Source organism: Rhineura floridana, chromosome 14 (genome assembly GCF_030035675.1).
Source record: "Rhineura floridana isolate rRhiFlo1 chromosome 14, rRhiFlo1.hap2, whole genome shotgun sequence".
NCBI classification, from domain to species: domain Eukaryota; kingdom Metazoa; phylum Chordata; class Lepidosauria; order Squamata; family Rhineuridae; genus Rhineura; species Rhineura floridana.
The window spans coordinates 1,221,780-1,247,638 of record NC_084493.1 but is presented as its reverse complement, the minus strand read 5'-3'; the positions used below and the strand labels follow the sequence as shown (position 1 = coordinate 1,247,638).

Here is a 25,859-nt window from a genome sequence, read left to right as displayed (position 1 = left end):
AGCCTTGCAGCTGCATTTTGGGCCGACTGAAACTTCCAGAGACTCCTCAGAGGAGTGCAATAATCCAGCCTGGATGTGAATAAGGTATGTGTTGCCATGGCCAGGTTTGACCTCCTGGGGGACGGGCACAGCTGGCCAAAGGCACTCTGGCCTCAGCTGCTATGTAGTCAACCAGGTGCAAATCCAAGTCTAGGAGCAACCCCAGAGTGCAAACCTGATGCTTCCCAGGGAGTCCTATCCCATCCAAAACAGGCTGGTGACTCCTTGTTCCGGAGTCTTCTCTCCTTCCTGACCAGGAGCACCTCCGTCTTGTCCGGATTAAGCCTCCTTTTGTAAGGGCCTCTTTGTCCAGCTGGTTATTACCACCTCCAGGCACTAATTCGGAAGTTTCCTTGGTATTACATTAAAAGTTGTGTGCAATGGTGTAGCGGAGGTGCTGTTCAAAGGCCTCTAGATGTTTTGGATGACACCTCCCAACAGCCCTAGCTGGCGTAGCCGTGGGATGATGGGGTTGATGGGAGTTGTCGTCCAAAACATCTGCACCAGCTTGAGTAAGCTGGCCTAGATAATCCAAAAAACCGTGGGGTCCCGCTACTGGCGCAAAACCTTTGCCCAACCTTTGCCCAATTTGAGACTGGCTGGTAGGTCTCCAACACGGTGGGGGTCTAGAGAAGGCTTTTTCAATATAGATCTGACTGCTGGTATCTTAAGGCTGAACAGAATTAAGCCTTCCTCTAAGGAGGCGTTCAGCACTCTCCTTCCTCATGCAACCAAGCCTCCTCTGGCTGCCGTAGTCAGCCAGGAGAGGCAGTGGTCAAGACTGCACACGGTTGGTTTCACACTATCGTTGACCTTAACCTCAGGCTGTACAGATGGAAACATTTCCATCAGAACTGGACAAGCAAGTGCCAAGGGTTGTGCCGGCTGGGGCTGATGGGGGCTGTAGCCCAAATCATCTGGAGGGCACCAGGTTGGGGAAGGCTGCCACTAGCTGGCTCCCTGAATGACAAAACGTGCTCTTGGTTCTTCAGCCTGGCTGGTTTAGGAGGTGAAGTTTCAGACTTGCTCTCTGGCACGGAAAGTCCAGAGCAGAAGCAGAACGTGGCAGAACGCCACATATTACGGAGCCACTGGGACAGGATTATCGTGGTGGCCCCGTGGGGATCACGAGCTGGCCGCCCTTCCCTGCCTTTCAGAACGTCGGCTGCGACTATGAGATCGACTCCTATGCTGTCGAGGATCGGTGCGGGGTGTGCCACGGAGATGGGTCAACCTGCGAAACTGTAAAGAGGACCTTTGAGGAGAGTGACGGGCTGGGTGAGGTTCTTTGTCAGATTTGGGCCGGGGGGGTGGGATTGGGGTGTTGGAGAATTCCCACAGAAATGGTAACGGGAGCAGAAATTGCCGGTGTTCTCTTCTTCACCCCATGTCTAGAATGGGAATTAATCCAGCAAATGTGATCAGTATTCGCTGTTGTTTACAATCCACCAACGATGCAAGAATTGGGAGCACAGGTGTCTCCACCTTGTGTTGGAGCAATTCTGCATATCCTCGCTCGGGAGGTGGAGGGCTCTCCATCACTGGAGGCCTTCAAGAGGCAGCTGGACAACCACCTGTTGGGAATGCTTGAAGCTGGATTCCTGCATTGAGCAGGGGGGTGGGCTTGATGGCCTTATAGGCCCCTTCCAGTTCTACTATTCTGTGATTCTATAATATCATAGCATTTGCGGAATTAGATCTGCAACAACAATGATAAAGGTACACTAAATAGAAGCTAGATGTACACCCCCCCCAAAAAAATGTGGATTGGGGGAACAGGGGAGCTTTGAAAAGTAATATTCCAAAATGTTTTTGGCAGGAGGCTGGACCTCACAGAGGATCACAGAGGATTGTTATTGTGAATTCTGTTTTCATGTTGAATGCAAGTTCACCTGTTTTCCTTTGGCAAGTGCTGGAGGATTTGCTGTCCTGTTGGCATCCCTCCTTTTGCTCTCCCCCCAAAAAAATTTGCTTGGGAAAGTCCCAGCAGCCATTTTCTTAATAGGAGACAGAGGTATCCTGGACATTTAAAGAGGGCACTACTCTGGTAACATTTTTGTACCATTACCTGCAACTGACAAGGAGTATGATCCCCTGAACAGGTTATGTTGATGTTGGGCTGATCCCCGCTGGAGCACGAGAGATCCAGATTGAGGAGGTGGCAGAAGCCGAGAATTTCCTGGCCTTGCGAAGTGAAAATCCAGATAAATACTTCCTGAACGGCGGCTGGACCATCCAGTGGAATGGCGATTACAAGGTGGCCGGGACAACCTTCACTTATGAGAGGACTGGAAACTGGGAGAACCTCACCTCTCCAGGCCCCACTGAGGAGCCTGTGTGGATACAGGTAGTCCAAGGGAGAGGGTTGCCATTGCCTTGATTGCAGAATGGGCCAGGGGGATCCACGGTTCGATTTTGACCTGTGAGTTCTGGGTTCAGGTTCTGCCTCCGCCATGGGCTCACTGCTGCAGATTTTGGCATTTCCCTCAGTTTCCAAGCTGTAAAATAGGAATAACAGTGACTTGCCTCACATGGTGGTGTGGTTGAAAGATCAAGCAGAATCAATTAAATAAGGAGGAGGGCAGCTCAAAAGAAACCTTTTGAAATGTCAGATTTTGAACTTGGAGCCAGCACTGGGGCCTGCACTTCAAGTCCAACCCTTCAGCAACAGAACTTTCTGAGGTTTTCCCTGACTGGGGCCAGGATCCAGGGTTGCCACCATTTTTTCCTGGCTGAGGCTCTGTGCCATTAAGAGCTACATGCCAGGCAAAAATCCAGCAGGTGCAACTTCCCTCAGCACTGCCTTGTCACATCAGGGAAAGCGCCTCTTGTTGGGACTTCATGCTCCAACTGAGGCTGTGAGGCTGCTGAGGTCATAAATATATTTTCAGCACTTAGTGATCCAAGTCATGGAATCTGCTCATCCCTGGCAGACATTTAAACAGCCCCTCCCCAACTCAAGCTGGATGTGAACATTATTTCACTGCCGACAAAGCCTTGGCTCATTTTTTAAAAAGAGTGCAGCTGGCCCCCAAACTCTAGCAGGTTGCAGGGAGGATGTTTGGCTGAGAAGCAGAAGCAAGTTCACTGAGTGAGGAACAGAATTTCTAGCGAGGAAGGAGCAAAAGCGACAAAGAATCTGATGGCACCTAGAAGACTAGCAAATTTATTATGGCATAAACTTTCATGGACTACAGTCCTCTTCATCAGATGCATGAAGCAGACTGTAGTTCACTAATGCTGATGCCACAATAGTTTTCTTTAGTTTTTAAGGTGCCACAAGAATCTTTGGCCTTCTTTGCACATCATTTTAAACCGTAGTTAAACTATGGTTTAAATGTGAACATTCTAGTGGTAAACCAAGAACAAAATATGGTTTGCTTACAACAACACGTCAGCAGCAGGAGGAGCGGAGGAGCGAAGCACCCACGATTTCAGCAGCATGCACCATCATTCACATTTGAACCATAGTTTAGTTTAACCATGGTTTAAAGTGACATGCAAATAAGGCCTTTGTTGTATCAGGAACTAAATTGTCTATTTTCCGTTAAGCTCTTTGAACAGAATGTATTTTTGGAAAATGTGGCATATAAATAAACTGACTATTACTTCTAGAGTCACAACATCCACCCCACCGCACCATTAAAAATTGTCATCTTTTGGCCACTCTCTGGCTGTTGCAGCTTCTGTTCAGCAAAGCTGTGCACAGAGTTCTGAGTAAAGCAGTTCTCTGAGTCACTTTGGAAACCACAGTGTTTGGCAGCGGGAAGCCTCCTCTTGATCTGGAATGTCTTTGCTGGCTTCAGTGGGTGGATCTAGCCTCTCTCCGTCCAACTGAAATGAACGTCTGTTGCAGCATTCCTTAAAGCAGCCTTCTCCAACCCGGTGCCCTGAAGATGTTTTGGACTACAACTCCCATCAGACCCAAACAGCACATGGTTAATTTGCTCAGGAGACAGAGTGCTTTGGGTGCAGAAGGTGCCAAAGAGGGTCCTCAGCACCTTATTTTTCCAGAGGCTGCTGTTAATGTAGAGACCCCAGTAGGGCCCCTCCTGTCAATAATACAGGCTTCTGCCTTGCATGTACGGCCTGTTCATTGGCTGTTTTCTCCAGAAAAGGCCAGTTGAAGGAGCCACGCTTCCTAGGAGAGCACTTACGAGTTAAATGCATGTCAGGGCTTTCCCCCCCTCTTGCAGGGAGGTGTTTACTTTAACATTCCCTTTTCCTTCCAGCCTGACAAGAGAAGGAATTCTATTCCTTTTTTGACCACCACCACCACCCTCTCATCTTCCTCCAGCTGCCTGTGAGTCCTAAAACAAAGGAGTTTGCTTTCAGAGACCCGCAGGGAAGGCAAGCTCTCCTCTTCCCACATCACTGCCTGGTGAAGAGAGTTCAGATACACGTGAGGGTTGTGCAGGAGGTGGGTCAAGACAGGCTGGCCTGCTCTGTCTTTACCACGGCATTTGCAGAATATTAATGTCCCGTTCTGTCAGAGAACCAAGTTTCCCATGGTTGCATTGTAAAAGTGTCAGTGGGAGGTTTTTAAAAATCTTGATGTAAAGAACTCTGAAGCAAATGAGGGTACAAATAGCTCATCTCACATGCGTGCGCATGCATGCACACATGCACAGACACACTCTCTTTTCCCCAGAATTTCCTGGCTGGTCCCCAGAAAAATCAGAGCTCATACCTTCTTAGGGATGGACGAATTTTAGTTTCTCTCAGTTCCTTCCATTTCTACATAAGTTTGCAAATTTTAAAAAATCTGCATGAACATGTGTGCTTGCGTTTCCCTTCATGTTTCTCCTGATATAAACATTTTGTATGCAGTTTTCCTGTCGTGTGCAGTTTCTCAACAAACCTCCTAACAGAATGCATTTTTGCATATTCTTTTCACTGTGCATTTTTGCACACTTTCCACTAATTAATATGCACAATTTTGTGCCCATTCCTTGCTTGGAGAACTGCCTTGTAAAATGTGGAGGAGTGCAAGGTGTGAAGGGAGCGCAGGGGATTTCAGTTTGCATTCTGTTTTGGGAAGTGCACATTTGGTAGGTTCACATTCAAATGAGAATGGAAAGGACACCTCCATCCGTCTGCCCTTCCACCCCTCAGGAAAGGAAGAGCTCTTGTGCTACCCATATCAGTAATTGCTCTCCTGTGCCAGTGCTTTGAAGAATGCTCCAGAAGTGGTAAATGGGTGCCATGCTAGACTCATGTAACCTTCTCATGGATACGCCTTCCACTGTATCCCCCAGGAGATCAGTCAGCAGCAGCAGCAGCAGTTGATGCAGAAACCTGGAATGTCCAACAAAACGTCAGAGGGGTAGCCGCAGTAGACCCTTGAAGCAAAAACAACAAAGAGACTTGTGACCCCTTATAGACTCCCAAGTTTTTATACTTTTTATAAGCTTTATTTCATCAGTTGCATGAAAGAAATGTTACCCTGAGTTTCAGGTGGTGATGCTGTGGAACTGGAAACAGCGAGGTCAGAAGGAAAGGAAAGGCAGAAAAGTACACGCTATGGTAATCATTAACTGTTAATTATGTAATTATCACTGTCTGAACTTTTATGTGTTTCATTTCCCTCTGACCTCTCTGTTTACAATCCCCCCCCCAAAATGTATATTTTCCTGTATCAATCAATCAATCAATCAATCAAGTTTATTTGCGGTCAAAGACCCAAAATACAATATACAGTTGACTTTACTCGTAATAGAAAACCAAGAATAAAAACACATATTCTTGGTTTTCTATTACGAGTAAAGTCAACTGTGTATATATATATATATATAGAATAGCCTGGCTGACTAGGAGGGAGGGATGATCTTCCTTCGGATCCGTTGGGCAGTAAAAATAAACTTTGCGACGGATAAGGTTATTGATTTGACCTTGCCATCCAGAAGATATTGCAATAAAACTATCCTGGACCTGCCAGGAAGGTTTATTAAAATAGGATTTAAGTATCTGGAACGTGCCATGCGATAATAAGGGCAAACAAAAAAGACATGAGACAAGGACTCAATGTCTACAGTATTACAGGGACAAAAACGGAGATCAAAGGGGGTACCCTGGTATCGACCCACAATAAGCGAGGAAAAAATACAGTTAAACCGCGCCCTAGAGAAGGCGTGGCGGAATTTAGGTGTAGTCAGGTACTCCAGATAGGGGGCTGAATTGGGGAAGGGGAAACTTAAATTGGAGTATAAGGGAGAGCAAGTTTTAGTTGCATTTGTCCAGGAGCTTTGAAGGTAAGTGTCCTTTAATCGAGTCTCTATGGTCCATCTGGCTGTCTCAGGATCCAGTGAGGATAAATAATCCACTGAGAAGCCTAATAAAGCCAGTTTAGCAAGGAGGGCTTTGGACCACGAACTTGAGAAGGGATCACGCCAAAGAAAATGTAAGTGGCCGGGGGGAAGATTCATATAGGCTAGTTTGACCCAATATCTAAAAGTTAATACCCAAGCATGGAATTCAAGGGAAGGTAAACCAGTCTCCAGCCTGAGGGCTGCGGCTGGAACACAACGTGGGACTCCAAAAATTAGTCTTAAAAATGTTGACAGGATTGATTCGATTTTAGGATTAAAACTTGGGGCCCATAGAGGGGCACCATACAAAAGTTGAGGAAAAATCTTTGATTTAAAAACCTGAGAAGCGACGGGAATGTACTGTCCACCTCTAGTATAAAAAAAGCGTGAGATAGCTTTCATTGTATTCCTGGTAGTTTGCGTTGCCGAATATATATGGGGGGACCAGGATAGGGAGGAGTGGAACAAGATCCCCAAGTACCTGAATTGTCTAACCTGGGCAATTTTTTTCCCGTTAATTGTCCATTCGGAAGTTGTACGACGGCGGGAAAAAGCCAAAATTTTAGTTTTGTCAAAGTTTATGAGTAATGAGTTTAGAGAGCAGTAGGTCATGAAGGCGCAGAATAATCTTTTAAGGCCTATCGGAGACAAGGCAAGAAGGGCTGCGTCGTCTGCATAGAGGAGCAGAGGACATTTTTGGTCAGCCACCTTTGGGGGATGGAAAGCGGGAGAATGACAGCATACACTGAGGTCACTTAAATAAAAATTAAAAAGTGCAGGGGCCAAAATACATCCCTGCTTGACGCCATTATATACAGGGATAGAATTTGTTAATGTCCCATCGGAACCACAGCGAACACGGATGGTAGTCGTTTGGTGGAGACGATGGATAAGGTACAGAAGTCTCTTATCGATGTTAGAGCGATAGAGCTTGGCCCAGAGTTTGTCTCTTGGGATGGCATCAAACGCAGATTTAAGGTCAACAAAGGCCACGAATAAGCCATTACCCAAGAGGTCCATGTATTTTTCTGCCAAAGGATTCAATAGGATGCAGTGGTCCAGTGTGGATCTCCCTTTCCTAAAGCCAGCCTGTTCCCAGCCTATAATGTTTTCATCCTCTAGCCAAGAGGTCAGCTTTAGATTTAAGTAGCTGGCATAAAGCTTGCCGACTACTGAGAGGAGGCTGATTGGCCTATAGTTTGCCGGCTCGTCTCTGGCTCCTTTCTTGTAAATAGGAATGACAATGGCTTCAAGCCAGGTGATAGGAAAATGGCCAGTGTTATAATAATAATAACAATAATAACAACAACAACAACAACAACAACAACAACAACAATAATAATAATAATAATAATAAAATTTTATTTATGAGTCGCCTATCTGGCCGAATTAACGGCCACTCTAGGCGACGTACATTGATACAATAAAATACAATATAAAACCAGTAAAAACTACAGTCAATAATTAAACTAACACCACTCTTCCAGTTATTAATTGAGGTAAATAAATTTGCTAGGAGAGGCGTCCACCAGGCTTGGTTGGACTTTAGTAATTCAGGGGGAATAGCGTCTGGACCAGGCGCCTTTCCGGGTTTCAGAGTGCCAAATATTTTCCTGTAACTTAGGACAACTCTTCATGCATCTGATGAATTGGACTGTAGCCCAGTCTCTAAGGTGCCACAAGACTCTTTATTGTCATTTGTTTTTATGAAGAGCTACTAGCCAGACAAGATGCTCACCAGGCTGCAACTTCGAATGCTCTCTTTTAATGCTATTAAAAACAAGGCTTTGACTATCCATCCCTAGGTGCTCTTTCTGTTGCCTTCTCTGCCAAAAGGAGACCTTTTGGCTCACATACAGGAACATCAGGCTCTGGCTTCTACAGAGTCAGACCGTAGTAGGTCCATCTAGCTCAGTGCTGCCTACACTGGCTGGCAGCAGCTTGCCAGGGCTTCAGACAGGGAATCTTTCCTAGCCCTAGCTGGGACCCGGGACTTGCTTTATGCAAAGCAGGCACTCTGACAGCTATGGCCCTTCTCCGTCGTCATAAAAAATGGGCACTTTTATTTATTTTTATTTATTTCAAGTAAATGTACCCTACTCTTCAGCCAAAAAAAGATTTGCAGAGAGACTTGCAAATATCAATAAGACAAGCTAGTCCTTGCCCTCAGGCTTATTTCCATAAAGGGTATGGCACAAAAGGAAAAAGGATTGGGAGGGAGGAGGGTGAAAAAACAAATTCAGACAGCAGTGCCTAGTTCTTGTACCCACCAGCTGGAAGAGAAAGAGTCTCAGGAGAGGGGCTAACAAGTGTTAACGCCTTTGTTTAGTTAGAAAGAAACATCAGAGAGAGTGTCAAAGTTGCTTTCTCCTACTTTTAAAAGATTATCATTTTCTGTGTTCATGTTAACATCTTGGAATGACTTATACCAGATAATCCCTTGGAACGCTCCCTGGGATTTGTAATTTAATTGAAAACCCTTTTTAAGAAAATGCTTGGGACATTCCTCAACAAGGCTTTGGAGCAGTGGCCTCCTTCAGTTCAAGAGCAACAAAGCTTTGGCAACAATGAAAGCTTTAAGAGTGTTAAGTCTGCAAACCTTTCCCCCCCTCCCTCTCCCCCAGACTGATATTTGAGCCGTTTGTAAGGAGGCTTCATGAGGGTATTTGCCTACTGCTGCACACTGACATCACTTTGGAAATATATTTGAGAAACTGTTTTAACTCTCAGGGCTCTTCCTTCCATAGGGCCCAATCCTACAAGAATGCTGAGAAATTATTTTGGCCTCCCTTTACAGACTTGCTGTTCTCAGGAGTCCTTGAAACTGGTTTAGAGTTGTGGTGCAGACATGCTTTCAACAGCAGCTGTGTGTTTGCAGATAAGTCTGCAAATAAGTTTGCAGATAAGCTGCACTGGTATGTCGGTGTGGATTGTAAATAATGACAATTTTTTCCTTAAAAAAAAAAAAGACTATGAAGCACTTGCACAGCGGCAGCAGGAGAGACAGAAAAGGCATCTCAAATCAGGAGAAAACACATTTAAGAGGCTGAAATTGTAGGAATACAACAGGTTGGATACTGGTTGTGGGGCTTATGAGCAGGGATGTAAGAAAGGGGCTGTTTTCCATCCCACCCTGCCTCTGTCATATGCAGCACTGTTTGCATTCCACTGCAGTTTGTCTTCCACCAAAAACATTATTCATCTTGCTATCTGCTGTGGCAAAATTAGGTAAATGCCATACTGTAGTCATCCCATCATTCCATCCCATTAATTTCAGTGCAAAGGAAATGCAATGCGAATGTAGGGGAATGGGGGGGGCATAATCAATTAAGTTCCTTTTGCAGTCTGAAAGAACAACAACAGTGAATACCAATCGTATTTGCTGGGCTGATGTCCATTCTGGACATGGGACGAGACATCAGCAATTTCCGCTCCTGCTTTCCTTTGTTTTGTTTTTTCCTGAATCCTCCAACATCCCTACTTAGGAGTGAGCAAGGCCTCGCAGTCACAAGGGGGAACAGGCTTGTGTGGACATCCATTCAGGGCTGTTGTTCACTCTTGCCTAAGGTCAGTTCCTCCTGCTGGGGTCTGAGTAGGCTGAGACCAAACCGTGGATGCAGCGAGGGCTGTGGGAAGGGGCACTGGTGCGGAAGGCAACCCCAGAGCTATGCAAGGCTCAGTCAGGAGCCATAACAGGGCTTCCCAAAAGAGAGGTGGCCTCCTGGGAGCTGTTTTTCCCAGCAACGGGCAGACAGATGGAGAGGTTTTGTGCTGGGACAGCCAGAGCCTCCCCTTCCTAATCCTTGGCAGGGCAGCTCCTTCTGAGTAGATCTCTGGCCCCGAAGTCTCTTGCAGCTGGACAAGCCCTCCTCCACCAACTCTGTATCCCCCACCAGGACCACCTTCATTTTAGCTCCTGGGGGATCAAGAGGGAGGGTCTGGGTCCACAGTGAAGTGTAGGGCCTCCTCCAGTGGCCCAGGCAGAATGTCTGCATGACTGAGTGAGCTGGGATGCTTGATGAGTTCTTTGGGAGTCCCAAGCCGCTTCCAGGAATGAGGCATCCCCACAGGCCTAAGTGAACACTGGCTCCTGACAACTCTTTGCAAATTGTACTTCATCTAATGGCATAAACCAGCTCTGCCGCGACAGGCACGCTTGAGTAGTCAAGTTACCCTTTGTCCTGCGCCGTAGTTACACCAGTGCATTGTGACTCTCATTACGGAGTTAGTGAAGACTAGCCTTCTCATGGGGAAAATGGAAGGGAGTAGAAAAAGAGGAAGGCCAAACAAGAGATGGATTGATTCCATAAAGGAAGTCACAGACCTGAACTTACAAGATCTGAACAGGGTGGTTCATGACAGATGCTGTTGGAGGTCACTGATTCACAGGGTCACCATAAGTCGTGATCGACTTGAAGGCACATAACAAGCCTTCTTCTGCAAGTTCAATCTCCTTGTCCTACTGGCAGGATACCTTATACCTAGAGAACACCACCCCCTCCTCCCCCATCACCTCTAAGCTGAGTGACTTTGCTATCCGTGGAGGTTTCTGAGAGGAGGTTATGTTCCATTAGATTCTCTTTCCTGAAGTTTAATGTCAATCCATCTGTCTGTCGCAAAACAACAGCAACTGGGATTGTCTCCAGGCTGTCAATATTTTGTGGGAGAGATTCAAGCACATATTGGAATAGTAAGTTTGCGCGGTTAAAGTGGATTTAAAGGATCTGTCACCCAGCACAAGAAATCCATTAAAAAAAAAAAACTTTTTGTGGTTAGGAAAGCGACCAGTAAATGCACCTGAAAGTGTGGGATAAACAGATGAATCATGTAAAGGCATGCAAACACCCCGCAAGGAAATCAGGGTAAAAGCTCATTGTGGTGTAACTGCCCCATATATGAATCTAAACAAATGCTCCATAAAGACAGGCACAGCAAGACCTCTGCATCGGCTTCGTGCAGCAAACCAGAGTGGATGCTGATAAAAAGGCCACCTGGAGGAGCCCACGGATGCATCCTGTTGTCATGAGGTCTGAGGAGCAGACAGGAGGTTTCTCCCCCCTTTTGTAATTCTATGAAAACAGACAACCAACCACTCTCTGGACATGCAGTTGCTGGTCCTTTTCTGCAGTTGCCCCTGGAGTTTTTTTTCCTGGATGCACTACTCCTCTGTGCAGGATGTCACATTTTCCCAGTACTCAGATCACATTTGGATAAAAGCTTTTCCTATTGTCTGGCTGAATGCTGTAATAGTATTTTATTCCTTGTGTCGCAGCTTTTATTCCAGGAGAAGAACCCTGGAATCCGCTATCAATACACCATTCAGAGGGAATCCGATAGTGAGAACGAGATCGCTCCAGCTGAATTCTTCTGGCAATATGGACCCTGGACAAAATGCACAGCCACCTGTGGGACAGGTAACGATGCCTGCCTCTCTGTTTGTGTGGGGCCATGTCTTTATTTCATCTTCCAGTGTTGTGTTACAAGTGGCAGGAATGGTAAAGTTCTGGCCAAGGAGCAAAAGCCACAAACCTTTTGCATTGGGAGAAAGAAATGGCAGGAAATTGGCGGGACCTTCCCAAAGCCCTGCAGTCATAATCAGAGGTCCTTCTCCATGGGCTTCCTCTGAGGAAGGTGCAAGAGGGTGGCAAGGAGAGAACAGGCTTTTCCAGCGATGGCTGTCTGTCTGTGGATTGCTCTCCCCAGGGAAACACGCCTGATGCCATCATTATCGGCTTTTAGCTGCCAGGCAATTCTTGTTTTCCCAGACTTTTAGTTGTCAAATTTGGATTATACCATTGTATGAGTCTGTCTCTTTTGTGGTGCTCGTCTTCTAGGTTGGGAAGGATTTGTCCTTTCTTTAGTATTGCTGGTTGAGCACTTTAGGAAACATTTGTTTACAGTATTTTGTTTTTCTTGTTGTTACCCAGTTTTTCAATTATTTTAGCTGTTTTCATATTTTATGATGTTGTAAGTCACTTTGAGATATGTTTTGTATAAAGCAATGAATAAACAATTCTGTGTGGCAGAAAGACCTAATCTCTGCTCGGTAGGCTCCTTGAAACAATGGCAAATTGGGATCGGACTGTTAAGAGCCTGAGTGGAAATGTCCCCAATACAAATCTCAGCTGAGCCATGATCTCACTTGGTGTCCTACCTGAGATAACACTTGTGATGTAGGAAAACTCTACAAAATGTGGAGTATTCCCAAGCATTTTGAACCCAAGAGCAGGGCCATCATGTGGGGCTGCAAAGCCCAGGCGGCGCATCCTTCCCCTGTCTACTTGCATCAAAAGGTTGTGGCGTCGTGGTGGTGGTGATGATGATCATTTCTGTAGCTAAAAATTTGCTATCCCTTCATCATGCCCGTAACCCACTGTTAGAAGTGCACAGTGCAGATGTGAGCATGCGACATGTCTGGACCACTTTGATTAGAAACCCTAAATGCATTTCGTTTGTGGACATCTCAGTTAGAGGCCTCAGTGCTTGCCCTAACTTGGGGGTCCAGCACCCTGGCTTGAGGTGCTGCCTAATTAAGAGCAGGAAGTGAGGTGAGGCGGGCAGGTGAGGGCAATTTACTTTGTTGGCAAGGAAGGGAAGGGAGGAAAGGGGGTTGCAAATGCTGCTGCCACTGGCTTGTGGAAGATGATGGTGATGATGTTTGGGCCGTGCATTCATTGTTGTTGCAAATGTAGCAGAGTGATCAGGTGGGCTGCTCTGCTGGGTGCCTTTGGACCTTGACTGCGCCCCTTTGTCTGGGATGCTGACTCTTTGCCTCTCTGTGTGTGCGGACTGTGTGCGCGCATGCGCAGTGGCCTGTAAATGTGTGTGTCTCTGTTTGTGCAGCTGTGTCTGCTTCTCTCTCTAGTTGCTGGCTGGTCAAGACCTCTTTGGAAATAGACAGTTTGAAAAACAGAAAGCAGAAGGCGTTGCCTCAGTCTTAGATATTCCTTCTTTTGTCTCATCATGGGAAAACTGGGACAACTGGGAAAGGCTCTAAAGCCGAGTTTATTAAAGCAGGGGTCTGAGGGGCAAACACACAGGCGAATTCATCTTGAGCACACTAGGCTTTTCCCTCCCTTAGGACGCTGTCAGACTGTCGTTGTTTTGGGGTAGGATTCAATCTCATACCGGCAAATTCAGATGGTACAATTGTAGCTGATTGGGAGGTCTTGTGCAACAAACGCACTTCCCCAAAAGTGTAGACATTCTGCAGTAAGAAAAGTGGTGGGGAACTGCACCAGGAAGTGTGGAACAAGGCTGGCATTGACACAGTGTCGTCCAATCTCCCCGCAAACGAATCAGGATGAATGCTCAATAAGCAGAACATCAGGAACCTCCCTTAGCCCCTTATAGACTGTCAGGTGGAAAGGGGTGGATTTTCTGCCCTTTCAGCACATTCATCAACAATTTCAAAACTATTTAAGTTTCCTTAATCCAGAGTGATTAAGAGGTTTTGATGTCGGAATTAAGTGTCTTCGGTCACTCTCTGAAGCATGCAAGATGCATTTCCCTGTACGCCAGTGTTGTTCAGAAGGCAGTGTCTTCCAAAGAAAAGCCCCCTCTCTGGCAAGGGGAAATGGCTCGCTCTTACCTTCTGCTACTACAAATCCCAGGAGATTCGCTGAACCCACTAGCATGGATAAACATGAGCCCAACAATTTGGAGGAAGAAGCTGCCGTGAGTCTCCATAACAAACCTCCAGAGGACAGGATCCTCCCAGCTGACTCCTCATTGCTGCATTTTTTGCCCTGCAGGCAAATGCTTCCTCGGGAGACATGCTGCCCTGCACCACTCTGAGCACAGTCTGCAGCTGAGAAACTCTGTGTGATCAATCACAACTGGCAGGCAGGCTTTGTGCAGATGGCTTTTACCGCTACACAGAGCCCAGAGGCCTGAGCTGTACAGGCAGCGGGCAGGATGTTTTCAGACTGCATTGCCTGAGAAGACTTAGGGTCTCCCCTTTCAGCTGTCCTAGTTGTGGCTTGGCACAGCTACACTGGCTAGAGATCGCTGCACTTTTCTTTTCCTTTCTTTCTAGTGGGGCATCTCTACCCCAAGAGAACAACCCTTTGGCTTCCCAAACTCCTCTGCAGGGTCACTGCTCCAGATGTTTTAGAAGATGTCATCAACCCACCCTTGATGCAGCCTGGAGCAGCACCAAAAGGGATGTCCTTGTGAGATCTTGGTGGGTCTTGCTCTGGCTTTCAAACTGCTTGGCAAATGGCTGCATTTGGGATTGCAAACGTGGATATTCCTCTGGGCTTGATGGGCTGTTGATTGGCAGGTGCCTTCCCCTGAAGCATCCAGCTTTGCTCACTTAATGTGACTCCTGCAGCTTTGGCTCAGCCAGCCCCTTGTGCAATGCCCCTCGTGCCCACCAGCAATGCTTTGAGCCCATTGTGTGTACACGTTGTGTGTATGGGCTTGACTCTAGGTGGCGGGCTGGTCTAAACCTTTGCCTGCAGCAGATAGCAAGGGAAGGGAGAAAGAGAAGAGGAACTGCAATCCACATGTTTGCTTGGGAGTTGGGCTCTCCACTGAAAGGCATTCACAAGCAAGCTAGTTGCCAAACAGAGTGCAATTAGAGTGTCAGGCTGGCCCCAGCCACAGTTGAATGTGGATGTGGATTCCATATTTCCACCTTTGAGGCAGTTTCTAGGACTTGTCTCAAGGCTGCCAGTGGACTTCATGGCCATTCAGGGATCCCAACTGGGGTCTCCCACATACATGCCCAAAGTCTGCAGCTAAGTTGCTGTGCTGCAGATGTTGAGACCAGCCGCTGAAAACATTTGTGGCTTATTGGCTTTATGGATTGTTCTCTCCATGCTTTGAAAGGAAACCTTTAAGCATGTTCTGGGTCTGGAAAAGGAGAAGGGGCAGATAGGCAATCAGAGAGCAAAAGGTGACATAATCCTACTGCTGCTTTTCTGACTGAGGAAGGCAGGGAAGGGGCGCTATCATATGATTTCTTCATTAACTGGGTTGGGAGAGGAAGTTTGCCAGCCAAGCGTCTTTTCAGTTTCCTTCCAGAAAGTGAGGCTGCCAAAAGCACATCAGATTCTGGCTTGTGGCCTGCCCCATGGGGATTGTCCGGCCTGCACGCCAGCAGCTCCAGTGTCAAGCCCCCCAGGGAGCTGCGATCATTTCCCTCTTAGCTGCGCCAACCACTGGCCTCCCACCTCTTCCTTGCTCCCAGGCAATTGTTGATGCGCCTCAGCCAGCTGGGAAGGGATGACAGAAGGAGAACCCTTTGCAAGATCAGGCTCGGAGCAAAGTGTTAGCTGGCCGTGGAGAAAGGAAGGAGTGCTTAGGGGGGGAGAGGGGATGCCAGCTGTGTCTCCATTCGGTTGAGCAGTGGCCTAGCAAAGCAGCTCCCAGCAAGGGCAGATTTGTGGCAAGTGAGGCGGAGTGCGCTGGAGGCGTTGTTGTAAAGGGAGCTCTTCCGAGGGGCAATGCTGGCTGGGGTGTAAGAAATGTAATATGAAAGGGGTGTAATATATATATATCCATCCAAATTTGTCCATACTGTTCTTCCATCAAATTACAGTGAACTTCCAGTCCAGAGCTGTTGTGCATTCATAGAATTGTCTAAGTACCAGATGCAATCCTGTGCACACTTGCTCAAGAGAAAGTCCTACTAAACGCTCTGGGACTTATTTCTGAGTAAACCTGCATACGAATTAAATGAAGGTCACCTCCAGGCGACCTGTTTAGTGAGCATCCTGATTTGCTTGCCCAAAGTTTGCAGGGAGGTCGGACAACTTGAGCTGCTTATTTTTATTTTTTTTGCAAGGAGGTTATGTGGCCTTGCATCAAGCAATTGTTATCCACCACTTTCCATTGTATTTTTGCATGCTTTTCTTACTGCAAAAAGACTTTCCCCCCCCTTTTTGGTTAGAGAAGTGCATTTAATATGCAAAAGCCCTGAATCCACTTTAATTGCACAACCTGAATTTGCTGGTATGTGATTGAATTCCCCCTTCCCCCTCCTAAGAAAAGCAAATGACAGTCTGGAAGCAGCCCAAATGTCTTCTCTAGCAAGGCTACTTTGGGACCAGGTCGGCCAGCCCTATAGCCTGCCCCCGCCCCTGCCCGGCATGGTGGACCATACCTTTGGCCCAGCAGAAAGGAACGGCTTGAGCATTACAATGTGGGGAGAGTTTTATTTGTTCCAGCATTTATGTCTCTGTTATTCTGAATGAAAAACAATTAGGAAAACAAGAACAGAGCCGTAGGAGACTTTTAGTGCAGCTCCGGGAGGAAATGACCCAGACTGCTTGAAGCCCACACGGAAGAGAATTCTGAAACGTGGTGAGCTCATTAGCAGGGGAGCTCCACACTGAAGGAGGCAGCAAATTGGAGCCCCGTGTGGCTGGAGCAAGCGCAGCTGAGTGTGTGCCATTGGCCCCTGCAGTGAGGGCAGGGCTTTGGTTCCCTCCCTCAGACATGCACGCACCCTTCGGCACTTCCCACTTGGAATCCTGGGCTGCTACAACTTTTCAGTTTTATTTCCATAACTGTTTTCCTTTTTAAAAAACAAAAAGCCCAAAACAAAACACTGTCAGGAAACTGTAACGAACAGGCTCTCCCAGGCCGGTGCCCTCCAGATGTGTTAGACTACAGTTCCCATCAGGCCACCTGGAGGGCACCAGCTTGGGGAAGGCTACTGCAGGGGGTGGAAACTCTTACGTCTCCTGGGAAGAAGAATGCAGCAAGACAGAAACCTGCTCAGCTGCAGCCTTGTCTCCTCTGTCCTGCCTCAGAACATTCCCCTCCCCACCCCGAGCCGTGGAGAGTACTGCTGGACCTCCCTTTCCAAATGCTGAAACAAACCCTTGCCAGCCGGAGGCCAAATTCGTCCTCCACCAGAACCTGCCTTCAGCCCAGACCAAGAGGCACCAGCCAACCAGCCTGCCACGGTCACCTGCCTGAAAGGTGCTCCCTGCTAGCGTGCTTGACCTTTAAGACAAGGGCCCCTTCCAGACTGATGTGGTCTTTGCAGCTGTATCCTGTAGCATGTCATTGGAGCAATAATAGTGCATTGAATGGAAATGGCCTGCCTTCAAGTCGATCCTGACTTATGGTGACCCTATGAACAGGGTGTTCATGGTAAGCAGTATTCAGAGGGGGTTTCCCATGGCCTCCCTCTGAGGCTAGTCCTCCCCAGCTTGCCACAGCTACACAAGCCAGCCCCTTCCTTGTCCGCAACTGCCAGCTGGGGGGCAACTGGGCTCCTTGGGACTATGCAGCTTGCCCACAGCTGCACAGGTGGCAGGGCACGTAACCCCTGAGCCACTCCCTGTGGGGGTGATCTTTAGCTGCCCTTTACACCCGGGAGACATGAGCGGGGATGTGAACTCACAGACTCTGGACTCCCAGCCAGGCTCTTCTCCCCACTGTGCTATACCAACTGGATTTAAAGTGGATCAGCCGCGCATCATTCCTCCTTATTGGTTGTTTTGCGATGCTTCCCCATAGTTACTGTGTTATTGCCATATGGAGGAGCCCTGTTGCACTAGAGCACAACACAAGTGGGACACACACACTCCTGGAACATTTGTGGTAAGAAAAGTTACAGGATTTCAGCAGGAAGTATGAGACGTGCCCCAATTGGAAATGGAGCAGTTGCGTGTCTTGCAGGCACAAACAGTATTGAAGGTGGAATCGCGTTTAACTGCCTGATACCATGATGAGTGCCAATTGTCATGAATGCACAAGAAAAAGGCTATCTGGAGAGATCCCATAGCAGCTATTTAAAGAGACAATACCCCCCCACCCCAGGGAGGCCAACTGAGCTCCCACCCACCCCCACTTGTCACACATCTGGTTGCTTTCTCTTCTTTGTTGTCTGGCTCTTGACTGAAGGGCACATGCAAAAGGCTCTGTCAATCATAGCCGGTCCACACAAAGAGTTCTCCAAAAGCTGCTGCTTTCGGCATCTGCAGGGAGACGCCTTTGCAGCTGTTTTGTGTTTTGACTTTTAAGCTGCTGCAAATGTGCGGAAGCCGAGGATTCTGGGCGCCTCTGTCGTTGTCACAGGTGACCAAGAAGGCCAAAATGGATAGAGGCAGCCGCTGCTGAGCTGTCCCCCAGACGCTTCCTATCTAGAGCCGTCAAGGTTAGCAGGCAATGAATAGACCATTTTATCCAAACAATTGCGCTAAAATAGCTCCAGCGGTCTGGAAACATCCATTGCGGCAGCTGAGGGGGGCTGGGGCAGGGGCCTCTCTTTACTGGAATGACAGACACCTCCCAAATACCCTGCCCATTCGTGCTGAGACCTTCTGTGGAGGATCTTTTGCAGAGGAGCTTCTGCTGCCTGAAGAATGCCGGGGGGGGGCAGCTATGTAGCCTTCAGAACACAGATAAACACTATTTAATCTCAGAGGTTCCCCTCTCTCTAGATTGGCTTTTATGCTGGATATTACATTGTTGTCTGCCTTGTTTCCTGATGCTGGTTTTATGAGGCTTTCTGCTTTTGTGGCTGAAATTGATTAGTGTCTCATTGTTGACATTTTTATTGCAAACTGAGCAGAGGGTGTTCCAGAAAGTCAGAGCAACATGGTGGCTGGAGCAGCCTCCGCCAACCTGGTGCTGTCCCGATGTTTTGGACCACAACTCCCATCAGCCCCAGCCAGCCTGGCTGTATGATGTGGGGCTGATGGGAGAACGGCTGTGGTGGGCTAGAGTGCCGATTCCCTGCTCGGCGTTGAAGCTCCCCTGGTGACTTTGGGGTCATTCCTCAGCTCCTCTAGATGGACTGTTGATTGAGCATCCATCCTGATTTGCTTGCACAAGGCTTACGTGGAGGCTAGATTATATTGTTTCCTTCTGATTTGCAGGGAGGTTATACAACAATGAGCACTGTTGTATTGTCATTGTCATACCAATCTGCTTGCATGATGTTTTCCTCTTTGTAACTTGTTCATCCCACACTTTCCTGGGCATTTCCCCTTCGCTTCCCTAACTGCAAAAAGTCTCTCTGTGTGTGTGTGTGTGTTTAAGTGGGTTTGTTGGGCCAAGGTGACTGAGTCAGTCCATCCACTTTAATTGTGCAAAGTTCAAGTTCTGATATGCTCTTGAATCTCTCCGGCAAAATAGTTTGGAGACATCCTTCGCCTATTCTGCCTCATAGGGTGACGATTAACAGTGGAGGGCTGCGTACACCACTCTGAGGTCTTCATAGGAAGAGCAAGATGAAAATATAACATGCTGCTGGAGCATTGGGTGCATCAAAACAAAGCAATCAGTCTTGCATAGGAAACTACTCCTCTCCTGTGTGGCCCCTCCTTGATTGCTTTCCGAGGTTGGCTTTTGGTGCTCTTGTCGGACGGACGCTCCTTATTTCAGAGCCTTGGCTGGCCACTGGCCCCACATGGCGGAGTTCAGTTTCCAGGATTCTTCCTCAGCCCTGTGGAGCTGAAAACATCTGATTACAATAGCACTCCTCAGATTGGCGCTGCTGTTCCTGGCAGAATAGGGCTATTGTTCTCACAGACAATCTGTGGCATTGTGCATGGCTGATGGTGCAGGGCCTGCCTAGCAGAAAATTGGCTCCCTGGGAGGCTTGTTACTGATGCACCAATTATTGCAAGCAGGCATCACAATGCAAAACAAAAACACAGAGGCAGATGAATAAATTACAGTGTTTATTTTTAAAGTACCCTAATTCCTGGATCTTGAAATGCCAGGATCTACAATTTAGATTTCTTTCTTTCTTGTTAATGGCAGGGAAAGTTCGGGGCTGAAGGTAACAAGAGAGCAAACTGGCCTCTGAAATGGAGCTCCAAGTCTGCTCCTTTCAAGGGTTCTGTTACAGGGAACCAGTTTTCTTTGTCCTGCACAGTAAAGCGCTCATGTGCATGCTTTTGAGGACACAGCCCAGCCCTGCCTTGGACAACTTAAAAACAGGGAGTCCGGTGAGGGAGGGTGAGGGAGTTGCTGGAGGGCTCCCTGACAAAGAAGAAAGGCAGACAAAGAGGCCTCTTGTTTGTTATTTGGTCATCCATGCTCCCTGTGTGCATGCTCTTTCTCTCTCTCTCTCTCTGTGTGTGTGTGTGTGTGTGTGTGTGTGTCTTGGCATGCTACGGTTTCAACCTGACCTTTGGTGGCCCCCCAATGGCTGAGCTCTGGGTCGGGTACTTAATTACAACATTCCTGGCTCTCTCTTTGCCTCCTGCTGCTTCCCCCCCCCCGACCTGCGGAGGGGGCTCTTAGGAACAGCAGGTGCAATGCTTAGAGACCTGCAGCCTCTTCTGCAGTCTTTAACCCCTACTTTCCCTCCAGAAAGGTCCTTGCTACAGTAAATGCCAAATGCAGCAATTGGGGGGGGGGGTTAACACCCCGCAAGAGGAGAGACTGTGGCTCAGGGGCAGAGCACCTGCTTTGCAGGCGGAAGGTCGCAGTTCAGTCCCTGGCATCCCCTCCTGAAGCCCTGGAGAGCCGTTGCCTGCCAGTCCACGTTGGCCACGCTGAGCTAGGTGGCTCCGTGGTCTGCCTTGGTACAAAGCGGCTTCCTCAGTGCCAAAGTATGTATGTTCTGTGCTGCTTCTGCATTCCTGGGAGGAGGTGGAGATGCTGGGGGTGCCCCACATTCACTTTCAGCCACTGCTCATGGGTGAAATGATAGCTGCTCCAAACAGCAGAGATTCCAGCTCGTCTCAGTCTGCCGGTGGTTGGAGCAGCCAGCATTCTCTAGGTCCGCGTTTCCTCAGGCGGGGCTGCAACTGGGGGAGAGATGATGCCCCTCTGCTCAGGACCCGTGTTGTGCCTCCAACGGCATCATTGGTGCTTGGCATGCTGGCATGTACGTCTGTGGATGCCAGTGGTGCCTGATAGTCCCTCCCCTTCCCTCTTCAGGGGTTCAGAGACAGATTGTGCACTGCGTTGAGAAGGTGGCTGGGATTGTGGAGGAGCGGTATTGCAATGTGCTCAGCCGGCCTGACGACCAGCAGAGGAGTTGCAGCGAGGAGCCCTGTCCGGCCAGGTCAGCTCAGCAACCGGGCACTACTTTGGGTGCATGCAGGATCCAAGAGCAGCAGTGTAGTCCTGCCATGGGAAGGGGAACCCTCTGCTCAACTGTACCTGTCCAGGAGAAGAGCAAGAGTTGTGCTCTGCTCTGGAAGCTTTTCGGAGGATGGGAAGGACGCAGCAATAACCTCGGAGGTTCCCCTTTGTCTTCTGGGTGGCAGAACGTGTGCTTTGCATGCAGATGAACCCAGGTTCACTCTCCAGGGCAAAGTATCTCAGACAAGAGCAGGATGCACCTGTGTCTTCCAAGAGCCTCAAGGAGCTTTCTCCAACTCGGTGCCTTCCAGATATTGCTGGACTACAACTCCCGCCAGCCGCAGATCCATCGGCCGGCTGGGGCTGAGGAGAGTTGTAGGCCAGCATATCTGGAGGGCACCAGCGTGGGGAAGGCTGCTGTGCAGTCCTGCTTGTGGGCTTCCCATGGGCAACTGGTTGGCCTCTGTGAGGACAGAATGCTGGACTAGATCCCGTTGGCCTGATCCCAGCAGCCAGGCTCTCCTTCTGTTCTTGTGCAGAGTGCCAACTGGAGGAGGCAGTGCTGGATGGCGCAACAGTCTGGCTGGATCTAAGCCAACCTCACAGGCTCCCCTGCCCTCAGTCTGTGCACCGAAGCCTCCTCAACACAACCCAACAAACGTTAAAGGGTCCTCTTATGGAGCAATGTGTGCCCAAAATGGAGGTCTGGCTGCTCGGTCCCTTGCCTAACTCTTTAACTGAGGAAAGAAGGGCCAAAGGAGCTCCGTGGTAGAACACCTGCTTTGCTTGCAGAACGTCCCGTGTGGAAAGTTCCGTTCCTGGTGGCATCTCTAGGAAGGCCTGGGAAGGGAGCCGCTGCCTGACAGTGTAGACCAGGCCGATGGGCCAAGGGTCTCAGTCAGCAGAAGGCGCTCTCTGTGTTCCTAACGCTTGTTGCCCCCTCAGGTGGTGGGCTGGCGAATGGCAGGTGTGTTCTGCCACCTGTGGGGACACCGGACTGATGAAGAGGACCATCCTTTGCATCCAGAGTGTGGCGCTGGATGAGCAGCGGGCCCTGCTGCCCGGCAAATGCCAGCATCTCTTGAAGCCGGATGCCATGGCCCCCTGCAACCGAGAGGTCCTCTGCCCAGCTCAGTGGGCAATCGGCAACTGGTCTGAGGTGAGGAGCATCTGAGCGCAAAAGCCGTGCAAATTGTGGAGGCAGGAGGAGGGTCATCGTAGCTCAGTGGCAGGGCACCAGCTGTGCATGCAGACGCCCCCAGGTCCCGTCCCCAAGGGCATCTCCAGGTGGGGCTGGGAATGCCCTCTGTCTGACACCCAGGAGAGCGGCTGCCAGTCAGTGTGGACAGTCCTGAGCTAGACGGACCAATGGCTTGACTCGGGTTAAGGCAGCTTCCTAGGCTCATGTGAGATCAAGGCAGCCAAGATCAGACGGGGTCCCTGTTACACAAACGTCTGTTTGGAAATCAGTGCGTAGTTCTTTGGTGAATGCTGACTCTGTGCTCTGAAATCAGAACGCTCTTGAGGACGAGCCGCTCTGGGGGTCCAGCCAGGGGCGCTGGGTGAGGCGAAGCCTCTCCCGCGCCAGTGGCCTTGGGCTCTCTGACTGTCCTTTCCCCTCCCATAATCTCTCGGCTTCTGTAATCAGGCAGAGTCCGCTGTGAACATGGTCAGCAGGGAATGGCATGCTGTTGTAGTATGAAACTATTTTTGATATGTGGGTTGTTTTGACTCCAGATAAAGGTCAGAGAACGTCTTTATCTGCTTTTCCTTCAACAAATGTGCAGATTCTTCTCCTTTGTTTCTCCCAGTTAGGAAATCCACATTCTCCCCCACGCGCCCACCCCCACCTCAGCTAGGAATCTTTCTCAAATGAAGAAAGATGTTACTTGATGGAAACTGCAACTAGAGAAGGCCTATGAAGTGCGACATCCCTCCAGGGTTACCTCTCCAGCCCCCTTGGGTTTTGCATGCAAGTCCAGCTTTATCTGGAAACAAAGTGACCTGACGCTTAAGGATGACAGTGAGGGTTAGATTTTGTTTTTGTAGTGGAAAGAACAAAACAGCCTTGGATTATAGTTACTCCTAACCTTTTTTGCATAGTCCAGCCTTTCCCAACCTGGTGCCATCCATATGTTTGGGACTAGAACTCCCATCAGCTCCAGCCAGCATGCTGGGAGTTCTAGACCCAAACATCTGGAGGGCACCAGGTTGGGGAAGGCTGGCACAGACAAGCAGGCAACAGTGTGTTGTCTACCAATGTCTCTCACGCTTGTTATTTTCTCTTGTCTTTCCCAGTGTTCGGTCACATGTGGGAGTGGAACGCAACAGCGCCCAGTCTACTGCCCCAATGATACCAGAGCCAGCTGTGCTCCAGGGCAAAAACCAGCGTCCGAAATTGTCTGTTCATTGCCACTGTGCTGGAACAGGGTTGAGAGCATTGTCTCCGACTGGTCCGGGAGTGGTTCTTCAAGCCAGGAGCTGTTTAACGAAATCAATTTTATCCCTCACCATCACATCCCCCGATTTAGCCCTTCAACACCTGAATCCAAAGACCTCAATGCCATAATGGAAGACTTTTCACCCAGCAACAATAAAAAGGGAAATGTGTTTGTGGACGATTTTTACTACGATTATAATTTTATCAACTTCCACGAAGATCTGTCTTATGACCCAGTTGACGAGAAAGGCAGCATGGGAGAGGACTTGAAGCCAGACCTTGGAAGGAAGATGGTAACCAGCATGAAGGGGGACTCTAATGAAATGCTCCCAGATTTCCTCCCTATTGTAAAACCAGAGAGCAGAATGGACAAAAAAAGCACAAAATCCCCTGATATTGGGGGAAATAACGAAGAGGAAACTGACGGGGTTCACAAACACACAACTGTTGCCAATTTGCACAGTCCTGTTGGTACAACCATGGTCCCCTGGGCGACCTCCCCTACAGCAGTCAGCGGGAAGGGCACCCCACCACCGCTTTGGGGAGATCACCCCTCCACTTCAGCAGCAGCAAGACATTTTCCTGACGCTTCTGAAAACACAGTTTTGAGAGGGAATGTGGCAGCAGCAACCACCCCCGCGAGCTTTTCTTACTGGACCGTTCCGACTCCAATGTCTCCTCCTGGCAAAGGCAGCAGCAATCAAGGAAGTGAGCCTGGCGCTCCTGAGGGCAGGATGCAAGAGGCAGAAAGCTCACAGGTTCCTTATCATAGCGCTAGCGAACCCAACCGCTGGTTGGGTGTGGTGCAAAAAGGTGACGGAGAGGAAAGGGGTGCAGGCCGGGCCGTCATTGATCTTGAAGATGACAGAGGCGCTGCTCGCAGAACGAAAGAAGCCCCTGTTGGCACAGTCTCAGCAACAGCAGCTGCAACAGCAAGAGGACCACCTGACCACTTCATTCATCAACGCTCTCGTTCCACTGAAACCACCCCGAATCTTCCCACTCAGGACACAAGTGAGAACAGCAAGGACCCTGGTGATGTCATGGATTCACACAACATGGCAAATGGCAAGAGCCATGCAGCGGATGCCCAGAACCACCGGCACTACCCAGTGGTAGAGGGTGAGGATGCCCTGCCCCCTACAATTGACCTTCCCCCAGTGGCGCCCACCCTCACCTTAGCATATACGTTTTCCGGACATGGCAGCCAGGCACTCGCATCTCACAACCCAAACTCGTCAGGGCTGCAGTTACCAACTGAGCCAACATTTGGGGGGCAGAGCCCAGCCGCTCCCAACTCTTTTCCTTCTGTGTCGCCTGCGCCAAGTCAGAAGGAATCCATGGGAATTAACTTGGGTGCTAAGGATACACCTTCCAGTGGAGACAAAGGACTCTTCAGAAATCAGAGCTCCAGCAATGGGGTTCACTGGATGTTTGCCAGTGGCAGTGGAGGTCTCCAGCCCAGCCTCGCTCCTGTAAAGCACCAGGAAGAAGGAAAGGATGGGACGCCCTCTGTGGTTCCTTCTGCTGCTGTAGTGGCCGCTCCCAATGCCAGCTGGGAGGCTGGAAACTGGAGTGAGGCAAGTTTACTGCAGGAAGGAAGCAACAGCCCCTGTTGGAGGTCACTCTCCGTCTGGCTCTTACCCCATTGCCACTAGGACTTCTCCTCCGAGAGCTCATTTTTGAGAGCCATCTGGAGCTCTTTGCTCTGCAGGAATCTTGTGTCCCCCTGTAGCCTAGAGCAGAGGTAGCCAGCCCAATGCCCTCTGGACGTTGTTGGACTACCATTCCCATCATTCTAATCATTGGCCTTGATGGCTGCTGAGAGTTCATTTATTGCAATTTGCTTATTTATTAAATTTATACCTCCCCCACCCACGTTCTCCTTGAAGAGTGCCCAAGTCAGCGAACAACATAAAATCTGGGGTGGGGGGAGAAAGAGAACCATATTCAGTATACAGTAATTAAAATGACAGTGATAAATTCCACAGCTAAATGAACCTATCCTTTTCCAAAGGCCTTGACAAATAAAAACATGTTTAAGTTTCACCGCCACACGGCAAGGG

At 48.9% G+C, this 25,859-nt stretch overlaps 1 protein-coding gene across 4 annotated transcripts in view; it reads left to right on the top strand.

Annotated features, from left to right (window-relative positions):
- The window catches only part of ADAMTS7 (ADAM metallopeptidase with thrombospondin type 1 motif 7), a 69,250-nt gene that overhangs the window by 28,112 nt on the left and 15,279 nt on the right, over window positions 1–25,859 (top strand). For all 4 annotated transcript variants that reach the window (XM_061594774.1, XM_061594772.1, XM_061594773.1 and 1 more), the window contains 6 exons: window positions 1,197–1,317; window positions 2,142–2,386; window positions 11,620–11,761; window positions 21,207–21,333; window positions 22,299–22,512; window positions 23,652–25,373. In XM_061594774.1, coding sequence (XP_061450758.1) covers window positions 1,197–1,317; window positions 2,142–2,386; window positions 11,620–11,761; window positions 21,207–21,333; window positions 22,299–22,512; window positions 23,652–25,373 — 2,571 coding nt within the window. The remainder of the gene's footprint in view (window positions 1–1,196; window positions 1,318–2,141; window positions 2,387–11,619; window positions 11,762–21,206; window positions 21,334–22,298; window positions 22,513–23,651; window positions 25,374–25,859) is intronic.